General features: G+C 49.0%; 2 protein-coding genes across 5 annotated transcripts in view; one reads left to right on the top strand and one right to left on the bottom strand.

Annotated features, from left to right (window-relative positions):
• Positions 1 to 2,264, bottom strand: part of TSHZ1 (teashirt zinc finger homeobox 1) — a 57,419-nt gene extending 55,155 nt beyond the window's left edge. Inside the window, exons 1-2 of one of the 4 annotated variants that reach the window (XM_040549536.1) lie at positions 2,131 to 2,256; positions 1 to 189 (exon numbers count right to left, since the gene is read on the bottom strand). The exon at positions 1 to 189 is cut by the window's left edge and continues 1,186 nt beyond it. The gene's annotated coding sequence lies outside the window, so the exon portion shown is untranslated. Of the gene's footprint in view, positions 190 to 566; positions 673 to 2,130 lie in introns of those variants that run through there. The other 3 variants (XM_040549537.1, XM_040549539.1, XM_040549535.1) reach the window with 3 other exon arrangements.
• ZADH2 (zinc binding alcohol dehydrogenase domain containing 2) lies at positions 1,462 to 8,273 on the top strand. Its single transcript, XM_040549540.1, has 2 exons — positions 1,462 to 2,046; positions 6,500 to 8,273. Exons 1-2 carry the CDS (start codon positions 1,820 to 1,822, stop codon positions 7,422 to 7,424), a joined length of 1,152 nt encoding a protein of 383 aa, XP_040405474.1. The 5' UTR covers positions 1,462 to 1,819; the 3' UTR covers positions 7,425 to 8,273.
• The last annotated feature ends 1,764 nt before the right edge of the window (positions 8,274 to 10,037 follow it).

The following is a 10,037-nucleotide window of genomic DNA, read 5'->3' on the forward strand; positions in this document are numbered from 1 at the left end:
TGGGAAATGTCAGTCACTCCTCCACCTTCCAAACAGTCACAGATCAAACAGTGTCACCACCGGAGAGGACTACTTTTCTGTCTTGCTCTCCCTTTTTTTTCCTCCACAAATCGAAGCTTCTTCTGCTACTAAATATAATGCAAACACGTTTTTTTTTATCATGGATTTTTTTTTTTGGCTGATCTTGATCTGCAACAGGAAAAAAAAATACAAAACACGAAAACAAAAAAACAAAACACCAAAAAAAAAATGCCAAAACCAAGAAAAACCCCGGAGAGTGTGTGCAAAGAGGGCGGGCGGGGGGGGGAGGAAGAAAAACTAGTCACTGAGTGGGAGAGATTAACGTGAACTGTCCCCCCCCGAAACTCCTGGGAGAGAAAGAGATCCACTCTCCCTCTCTGCTCTTTTCACTGAAATATAACACACATTCGGGTCCCAGAGCTCTCAGACAGCCTCAACTGATAGACAGACACATCGAGCTGCTTTTCCTGCTTCAGCTCCTTACTCCTCCTCCTCTTGCCCACGTCACCCTGACAATTACAAATAGGTCTCACACAAACCCATACCTGTCAATCTTTTTAATTGCTTTGTTTTCTTTTTTTTTTTCTTCCTAGAGCTAAACAATATGACAAAAAAAAAAGTCTTAATACAGCAGGGCATAAAAGATTTCTCATGTGAGCCGCACGCACACCGAGGGGGCCGTTGTTACAATCCACTTGCTGAAGTGCTGTGCAAGACGCATGTGCTGCTTCAACTTGAGGTCTGCTGCCAGCAAACTTAAAAAAAAGCAGGGGACGGTACCTCGCCGTGGCACACGGCTACCCGGCGCTGAACTAAAAGCGGTTTGCGGGAGCCTCCAGCTCACCCTCGCTCCGAAATGCCAACAGATTGCCGAGCAGGAACTGCAGCAGATGAAACGGGCTGCTAATAGATTTCGCGCAGTGTGTGTCTGGGGATTTATATAATGCGGGAACAGAAGGGCTCTTCCCGTGCTTCTTTAAGCCGGGAAAGCAAATAAAAACTATCCAGCTGATTCCTACAGGAAAACAAACTGCAGTTTTGCTCTCTTTCGGGCAAAAGGGGAATTTTTATTTTTTTCTCCCCTTTTTCTTTACACGTTTAGAGGCAGAACCGAGGAAGGAGCAGCTTGCTGGCACGGAGACACCCCCATGCCCTGACTTCCCTCACACAAAGTTGGAATGACCACCGCCGCGGCGCCACTTCGCTCCCTTAACCCGGCTGGCTCCCCGCACACATCCCCTCTGCCACGCCGTGAGGCGACAAAACCATTTTATTAATTATTAGGGCGAAAATAACCCCCGGAAGGCTGTCCCCACAGCGCCGGCCGACAGGTCAACCCGCGTCGCCGCGCGGCCGGGCGTTGGCGGTTTAACGCCCCTAACGGCCGCGGGGCCGGGTCCGGCGGCGGCTCGGGGTCGATTCGTAGCACCTGGCTGCGAGGAAGTGAACGTTTCGCACGGAAGGGGCGGAGCCTGGGCCGGCGGGCAGCGGCTCGGCGGCGGCGAGGAGAGGCGCCGGGCGCTCCCGCTCCTACTTTATTATTATTATATTTATATTTATTTTTGTCCCCGGTAGAACGATAAGCGCTGCTCGTGAACCGCAGGACGCGGGGCGGGGGTGGCGGATCCGCGGCGCTCCCCCCCCCGCTGTCTCTCCCCTCACCCCCCCCCCCCCCCAGCCGCGATTTAAATCCCCCAGCCGGAGCAGCGCGCACGGTGACGGGATCCTCAGCCGGGAGCCGAGCCGAGCCGAGCCGTGCCAGAAGAGGAGCGGCAGCAGGGGCGGGTGGTGCCGGGCCATGAGCTGGAGCGCCCGGAGCGGCGTGGCGCTGGGCTGCCGGGCGCGGCCCATCGTGGACATGTCGTACAGCCGCCACTTTCTGGATTTCCAGGGCTCGGCCATCCCCAGCGCCATGAAGAAGCTGGTGGTGACTCGGCTGAGCCCAAACTTCAGGGAAGCGGTCGCCCTGCGGCACGGCGTGCCCGTGCCGCTCCCCGGGGACGGCGACCTCCTCGTCAGGAACAGGTGAGCCGCCGCCCCCCGCACCCCCATAGACACGCACGCACACGGACACCCCAGAAAAACACCCCCACCCCCGGCCGCTCGCACCTCGTGGCCTGCTCCCGCACGCGTGCTTTGCGGGCCGGCTCCCGACTTGTACCAGCTGCCATCTGGCGACTGTTAATTTAATTTTATTGGAGGTGCTGGTGCTGGTGTGCGCGGTTGCTGTTGCTGCAGTCCGGTGGCCCCGTCCACGTGGGGTGACGCTTCCTCCTCCTCCCCCCCCCTCCTTCTCCTCCTCCTCCTCCTCCTCCTCCTCCTCCTCTTCCTCCTCCTCCTCCCGGCTCACCTCGGGCCGCCGGTGCTCGCCAAGTCCCTCCCAGCTCCCCGTCGGTGCTCCCCGCCCCGCACCGCCTCCCTGCCTTTGCCCCTGCCCCTACCCGGGCTGTCGGGACGCTCCCCCGGCGGGGGGCGAGGAGGAGACTTTTGGCTTAACGTAGCGCGCCGTAAATCCTGCGCGGAGACACCAGGGCTCCGAGGACCAACCCTGCCCTCCTCCCCCAGTTGGCCCCGTGAACCTGTCTGCTCGCACTGGTTCTGCCGTGGAGTTTACACTCCCTTCAGCTGGAAGCGAGCCCTAAAAAAGTTCAGGGGGTTCCCAGCCCGAGAGGGGAAGGTGAAACTCCGGGCACCGCGGATGAGAGCAGCAATGAGAGCAGGGTGCTCGTCGAGCAGGCAAGCAGCAGTGGCACATAGCTTACCGTGCGCTCGGATGGAGCCTTGAGGCGATAGGAAGCCCTAAAGAAACCCTTCAGAGCAGTCCTGGGAGTTGTGTGATAGCTGCGAGTGAGTGTGTGGCGTGTGTGTGTGTGATCCCTAATGCGAGTCCGTGAACACAGAAAGGGGTGAAGAAGGGGTAGGGGGAAAGCAGGACGGGGACTGCTACAGGAACTGACGAGGAACCTCGTGTGCCACTTTAATCCGATAATGACACCTTCCCCTAGGACCTCTGAGACCAAAATTCCTTCCTCCACACCTCCATGTCCAAACCACGGCGGTGCTGTGCCTGCTCACTGCTATGGAGCAGCAAGGGCCCGCAGCAGCCGCCAGGTTGGGGCTCGTTGCGTGGGGGGGGGGAGGGGGGGGGGGGCTGGTGAAGAGGCCAGCAGGACCTGAGCCGGGTAGCACAGGACTGGGCGACATCCTCGCTTCCCTCCTCGCCTCCCCCCTGTGCGCTTGGAGTCCTTCTCACCCCCCTCCCCCGTGAATTTTTAAAATTTATTCCTCTCCTCCACAGCTTCCAGCGTAACTCTTCCTCTCTCCCTCTCCTCCCTCCCTTTGCTGGGTGGGCTCCCCGGGTGCCAGAGGGATGAGCACATCTCAAGGCAAAAGGGCTGAGGCGCAGAGCTCATTGCAGGCTGAAAGCAGGAGCTGGTCCAGACGTTCAGGCAGGCAACTACTGGGTCTCAGCTTGTTAGACACATGTTCCTGTACAGACACACACGCATGAGTGGGGATGGAGGGGGGGGAGAGGTGAGTGAGAAACTCTAGGTTTAGACTTCATACGTCTGATATTATTTGGGGATCTGTGGCATTTCCTCTGTAGTTACTGTTATTTTCGGGGGGGTGTCAGACATCGGGATCACGTTACTGAAAAGCGTGCTCTATGAAGGAGCTGCAGCAGGAAGCGAGTTTGGAGTGTTTCCCCCTCTTGTCACTCGGGGGAAGCTTTTTCCCATCCCAAAAGGATGGGTCCCTGTGTCTTAAAAAAAAAAAAAAAAAAGGCAACCCCTAAATCCAACTGCATGTTTTCTGATAGGTAGAAACACAGAATTAAAAACAAAGCAGTAAAGGACTTGAGTTCCACGAGTGCATTTGCAGATCTGCTCATTTTAGTCCCAGTCACGCCCATGAATACTATTAATTGCTTTGAGCTTTTTATGCAAAACAATCCTGATTCACCACAATAAAATCTGGGTTTGGATTTAGGGGAATGGGGAACTAAAACGTGCCGAGTCCCTGTATGGATAGATATTTTAAAATGAGATGCTCTTCAGTTAAGTGGAACTTTTCTTCCCTCTTTTTTTCTCCTTTGGAGAACTGAGCCAGCAGCTTCTTTTTCCTTTTTTTTTCTTTTTTTCCTTTTTTTTGTCCTTTATTCAGAGAGAAATACTTCAAAACGAGAAATCGATTTAAAGCAATGCATTTATTTCGGTTCTGTGCAGGAGAGAAGGAGAAGGAGTGGGAAAGGAGCGTACAAACTCCCTAACGAAGCCCTTTCAGCTTCATGTGTCCGTCTGTTATGTTTTTTGGGGGGCGGCGGGGGGCAAGGTTCCCACCACTGCAGGACAAGGAGCCAGAGAGCGTGAAGAATGTGTCCTTCCTCCAGCTCCGCGGTCTTTTCGGGATTTTCTTACGGGAGGGACCCGTTTCGTTCCCAGAATACCTGGGACGTTTCGCTGTTGGGACGGAAGACGCGAAGAAAAGTTTATAGAGAAGGCAGCGGGGGGGGAGCCGGGGGGGTTTCTGAACCCGGGGGCTAACGGGGCGCGGTGGGAAAAGCGGCGGGCCGTTTCCGCCGGGCGTTTGGGCTGAGTGCTGCGTTTCTTGCACGGTGCCGGCGTGGGTGACTTAGTTTGGTCTGCAGTTCGGGCGGCGGTGCGGGAGAGCTCCCGCTGCGCGGCGGGTCCCTGGGGCAGGCGGGGCGGGGGGGTCGGCACCGCTCGGCGTGAGCCGAACGGGGGGGCTCGGCGTGGGGAATCGCCTTGGGAAAAGCCACCCTCTCGCCTTTTCAGGTTTACGCCTTGAAACGGTGAAGGAGCAAGCCCCTGTTAGAACCCCCTAAGTGAAATAAGGCGTGTTCAGCGAGAAATGAAAACGGGACAGGGAGGAAAGATTTGGAAGCGGTCTTCAAGCCCACCGGCGCCCCAGTCATTGTTACTTGTGTGCTCTTTTGTTCCCAGAAGTTAGTAAACTGCTCCGCAACTTGTAAACCGTCCTCGGTCCCGCTTCAGAAAGCAAAATAACCCAAAACCGCGGCCACGTCCCGTCTGACAGCGGGAACGAGGAGGCAAAAAAGAGCGCAGACGATAAATTTGAACCCGGCCGGCCGTGTTAACGCGCGAGGGCACGGGGACACTCGGCAACCTCTAGAAAGAAAGAGACACCCCCCCCCCCCCCCCAAAAAAAAAAAAATAAATAAAATAAAAAAACAAACCCTCCCGGTGCGAGGCGCCCCGAAGCGGCATCGGGGGGCGGCCGGGACGCGCCCCGGCGGCAGAGGCGGCGCCCGCCCGGCCGGGGGCTGCGGCCGGCAGCGGCGCGGAGCTGCGCTGGGAGCCCCGCGCTCAGAGCCCCGCGCTGGAGGCTGCCGGGCCCCGGAGAGCGAGGGGAGCCGGCGGGGGCCGGGCGCTCGCGGCTCCCCGCACCCGGGGGGCGAGCCACGGAAAGCCGCACGCGCGTCGGGCTCGGAGCCTATGGCAAGCTGCAGCAGGAAAAGTGCGCCGGTGGCATGCCTGCGGGGCTCTCGAACGCTATCGAGCGCATCTTTCAGGTTGTCACGGCCACGTGTGCGAGCAGTCCCGGTCTTTTGTGTTGCGTGTGTTTCTTTTCGACGTTTTCCAGCTAACAGAATCCTCCCCGGTCCCTCTCCCTTTGCCTGCGTAGCGATACTCTTACTGTTCTCAAAACCCAGCGTTACTAAAATACTCTTGGTGGTTAAGCTAGATCGTATCTTTCTTCTGTGTGTTATCTCCTAGTGCTTAATGATGTTGTGAGAACGTCTTTTTTTGTTTTTTTTTCTTTTTTTTTGTTTAAATATTGGCATCCATTTTCACCTGTTAGAGGTCAGCAGGACTTGATAGCCTTACAATTTTAGCCCTTCTGTGCAAGGTTGTTTTGATGTGTGGCAAGTAATTTATGGAAGGAAAAATATTTTAACGTTGACATTAGCTACATCAAAAGGCAAATTTGCTGTAGTGACTCCATCAATTAAAAAGTACTTGCCTACAGTAACATGACCTTGCAAACGACATCGATAGTTAATATGATCGTTAGTCATTAACAGTATTATTATATTCAAAAATGTAAATTTGTTGCCAGAATCAACATATTTACCGCTCTGCACGTTTTATTCTTCAGTGTTTTCACATCTTGTATAAAGTGGCCAATTAATTTTCATCCTTTAATCTTGTGTGGAGTTATTTTTATTTTGCTTAGTTCGGTCAAATAGAGCTGAGGAAAATGTCTTTTTTTTTTTTTTTTTTTTAAGCAGATCTATCTTTAATTCTAGAATAACATAATGTAAAGTACAAAAGTCTGACCCGAGGTAGTCTTTGCAGTGTACTCCTTGTTCAAATATACCCAGAATCGGAAAAAAAGTATCATATGCATCCCATGAATTTAAACCGAAGGTTTCTCATACAACAAAGATTTGCTAAGGAATGAATTGTTTTAATACATTTCTGTTTTCTTCTAGATTTGTCGGCATTAATGCATCTGACATAAACTACTCAGCCGGTCGATATGACGCATCGGTTAAGCCCCCATTTGACATAGGCTTTGAAGGTGTTGGTGATGTGGTAGCGTTAGGACTCAGTGCTAGTGCCGATTACACGGTGGGCCAAGCCGTGGCCTACGTTAAAGCAGGTTCCTTTGCTGAATACACAGTCGTGCCTGCCAAGCAAGCAGTGCCTCTGCCCTCTGTGAAACCTGAGTTTCTGACTTTAATGGTAAGTGGTGCTACTGCATACATCAGCCTGAAGGAACTGGGAGAGCTGTCTGAAGGCCAGAAGGTCCTGGTGACAGCAGCGGCTGGAGGAACGGGCCAGTTCGCTGTGCAGCTCGCGAAGAAGGCAAAGTGCCACGTAATTGGAACCTGCTCCAGCGATGAAAAGGGTGGCTTTCTGAAATCCATTGGCTGTGACCGTGCAATCAACTATAAAACTGAAAGCATTGAGTCTGTTCTTAGGAAGGACTACCCAGAAGGTGTGGATGTAGTGTACGAGTCTGTTGGTGGGAAGATGTTTGACTTGGCTGTTAACTCCTTGGCTACCAAAGGGCGCCTGATAGTTATTGGGTTTATCACTGGCTACCAGAACCCTACTGGCCTCTCGCCTATTAAAGCAGAGGTTTTGCCAGCAAAACTGCTGAAGAAGTCTGCCAGCATCCGGGGTTTCTTCTTGAACCATTACTTTTCCGAATATAAAATGGCCCTGAAGCACTTGCTCAAGATGTATGAAAAAGGAGAACTGGTCTGTGAGGTAGACCTTGGAGACATGTCTCCAGAGGGCAAGTTCACTGGCTTGGAGTCTGTATTTCGTGCTGTAGATTACATGTACATGGGAAAAAACATTGGAAAAATTGTAGTTGAATTACCTCACTCTGTCAACAGTAAGCTGTAAAAACAGAACAATGATATAAATCAGAAGGGAGAAAATGGGCACTTTATGCCTCAGAATTACTAGAACAATTTCTTTCTTTTTTTTTTTAACTTAGTAATGGATATTAAATTAAAAAACAGCATTAAGGTGTTAATAAAGAGTTTTGTGGGCTTTTTCCTTCTTTTCTTGAAAGTGCCTTAATCTGTGGCTGAAGCACGGACTTAACGGGCCTGTGTTTGATTCCGTCACTTAGGCTAGCATGAGACAGGAACATTGTTCTTGACAGAATAAGTTTTGATGCAGAGGCAGATTTAGTCTGTCAGACTAGTTTGATAAGATTTTATATATAGTTCAGTTCAGATTTTTTTTTCTTTCAGCAGATTTGATTCCCTGATTTAAAAATAAAGTAGTTAGAACAAGACTAAGTAGAAAGAGTCGTATCATGTGGCTGCTTTATTAAATACTCTCTTCAACTTTATGGAAAAAAATATATTCTTGATTTTTTTTTGGTAACAAACACAATAATCATAATTTTGCATCGTGGATTATAGTAATATTTCTTGACCAGTTACACAGGGAAAATTTACCTTCCAAATCTAACATGGCAGTAATAATAAGAAAACCAACTTTTTTTTTTAATCATGTCATTCATAACTGTAAACAACTGTGACATTTTATTTTAAATCTTTCACTACAAGCTGTGACTTTATCTTATTTTCTTGCACTTTAACCTGCTACTGTTAGTGTTTACCATCGCACCGTCTCCGTTTAATCAGTGTTACAAGACTGTTGGAGTGGGGTTTTGAGCCATATTCATATGTGTTCAGGCCCTGTATATTTTTTGAAGATTTAATAAAATCAAAAAAGCTTTTAAAATGCTTGTGCCTTTATTTATGTTGATACGGTTCTTGCTGACTAGCTCCTTTGCAGATGGTCTCTGTACTGCAGAGTTCTTTGACCGATGATTCTTGATGTGACTTGCCATAATCAGGCTGCTACTTCTACTGTTACTGAATATCACTTCTGCAGAAGCCCTTTTACGGGCAGCAAGACCATTTTATTTCTGCAGTCACCGTACCTAGTACACGTCATATTGCTCAGGAATAGATTATCCAGCGGGTGCAGTTAAAAGGTTTTGTAAAGTTTTGAAAATTCTTCCTCACTTAATAGAAATCATTAACGGTACATACCATGGGAATTCCAGCTAGAAGTGTAATATTTTCCAGAACAATAAAATACTTTAAACTATGCTTCCTCTACATCTTTTTTTCCATAGCAAATGTTTAAGATCTTAAATGCTGTTTTTGCCTCATCTTTTGAAATTATATACATTTGTATGCAGTTGGAGAGATGGAAATTTCATAAGGTCATACACCTAATAATAAACTTAATGATAGACTGATAATGTCTAGGGACTGAGGGAATAAAGCCAGGGTAAACTTAATTTTGGGGCATTATTCAGGACTGACTCTACATAACAAATTTTTTAAAGCAATGTGCGAAAAGCTTGTATTTTACTCGGTACTACAGGCAGTAGAGAAAATTATTATTTTTTTAATTTGATTTAGTTCATCCTTACTGTAACATCTGAGCACTTATGCCATTAGCATCCTACAGAATTGAGTCCAGCAAAGCACTGTCCCGTTTCTGGGCCATCTCTGACTAGTCCCACTTTGTAGGTTTGTGGGGAATGGCTTGAGTCATTGTTCCTGCTTCTGTTTTACTCAAGCCACTATGATTTTTGTTTTCACCCAGATCTACTGTTAGAAACAGACTTACTCTTTTCCTTATAATATTGCAAATATTGTGGTGTTTTATGTATTTTGGATAATTAGAAAGGTATTTTTGGCCTTCCAGGTGAATGCTAGAAAGACACAAATACTCAAGTAGTGTAAGAGGTCAGAGCATACAAAGTTCTGACTCTCTTATTCCTAGGCACTTGGTTTCTTTTCTTGTTCAAAGAAAATGGGCTGCTTTGGGTCAATAAATGCATCTTTAAAAACAAACAAAAAAACCTTTTGGGGACACAGTAGAGCAAAACAAAAATAAAAGAGTACATTTAGTTATATCTGTGATGTGTGCAGAAGAGTTGCATGGGTAACAGTTTCTCAAAGTTCCTCCAGTCAAATGCCAAATGCATCCAAGTGGCCCAATTCACAGAGGTGTTGATCCCTGCCAGTCCAGTAGGTTTAGCTGTCTGCACAGCTGTGACTTCCAAGTGCTTTTGTCATAAAAGCTCTTCCTGTAAGGGGACTGAGCTCAGACATGCAGCATTCTACTTTCTTTTAATAAGTTACTTCACATATAACATCAAGTAATGCAGCTGCCCCAGGCACCTTCACTAAGCAAAATGAGGGAACAGAGGAACCTTTTGGAGGGGGTCACATATGTACATGTATTCAAATATGACATTTGGTTGCTTTTTGGCTTCAGGCATATTATTCAGTACTTTAATACTGATTACAGTGTTACTAAAAAGTTTAAATTTGGTATATGCTGAATTTGGTATGTCCAGTGTACTGATCCTGTAGCCTTTCTGGTGTTTGGGTTGGGCCACAGCCATTGCGCTTGTCCTTTTCATCGAACTCTTGTGTTAAGCTAAAAGGTAGCTCGGGCTATGCATGATTGCTCTTC

Source organism: Cygnus olor, chromosome 2, assembly GCF_009769625.2.
Source record: "Cygnus olor isolate bCygOlo1 chromosome 2, bCygOlo1.pri.v2, whole genome shotgun sequence".
Lineage (NCBI taxonomy): Eukaryota > Metazoa > Chordata > Aves > Anseriformes > Anatidae > Cygnus > Cygnus olor.

Coding starts and splice junctions, on each gene's coding strand:
- ZADH2 (XM_040549540.1), top strand. CDS start 1,820: ATGAGCTGGAGCGCCCGGAGCGGCGTGGCGCTGGGCTGCCGGGCGCGG. Junction 2,047..6,499: donor GACCTCCTCGTCAGGAACAG/GTGAGCCGCCGC, acceptor GTTTTCTTCTAG/ATTTGTCGGCATTAATGCAT.